The sequence below is a fragment of the Chaetura pelagica genome, unplaced genomic scaffold, assembly GCF_000747805.2.
Source record: "Chaetura pelagica isolate M959 unplaced genomic scaffold, ChaPel_1.0 scaffold10, whole genome shotgun sequence".
Lineage (NCBI taxonomy): Eukaryota > Metazoa > Chordata > Aves > Apodiformes > Apodidae > Chaetura > Chaetura pelagica.
Window position 1 is genome coordinate 1,322,495 of NW_009952263.1, and position 501 is coordinate 1,322,995.

General features: G+C 60.5%; 1 protein-coding gene across 1 annotated transcript in view; it reads left to right on the forward strand.

Annotated features, from left to right (window-relative positions):
• Window positions 1–361: 361 nt before the first annotated feature.
• Window positions 362–501, forward strand: part of FAM198A (family with sequence similarity 198, member A) — a 13,134-nt gene continuing 12,994 nt past the window's right edge. Inside the window, exon 1 of the mRNA XM_010007609.1 lies at window positions 362–499. Within this exon, the coding sequence (XP_010005911.1) occupies window positions 362–499 (138 nt within the window). The remainder of the gene's footprint in view (window positions 500–501) is intronic.

Below are 501 nucleotides of genomic sequence, written 5' to 3' on the forward strand. Positions count from 1 at the left end.
TTTAGATGCTCTAACTTTGCATGGCACAGCTGCTCCAGCCAGCAAACGCTGGGGTTGGGAAGGAGGATGAGGAGCCATGCGATGACAGTAGGAGGCAGGGGATTGTGCACCGCCCTGTTTCACCTCCAGGCGACAGCGGCTCCTGCAGAAGCTTTAGACCACTCATCATCCCTCTCCTGAAGTGCCAGTGAAAGGTGTGACAGGGATGTCCCTCTGTGGGAAGCCTTAACCAGTGTCACAGATCATTTTGCTGAAGGAACAAGCTGAAAACAACTGGAGCAGAGCAGCAGGCTGGGTGGAAAAGGTCTATTAAAGACACTCTCTCTTTCTCTTCTCACAGGCCCAGCGACTGTGGCGAAGGATGGGGCTGAAGCCCCCCGCCCCGGCGGCCCTTGGGGTGCTGCTGGCCCTGCTGGCCCTGCTGGCCCTGGCCCACCTGCCCCCGCCGCCAGAGCGGTCCCCACCAGCATCGTCCCCTTTGGGCCGCTGGCAGGAGGCGGC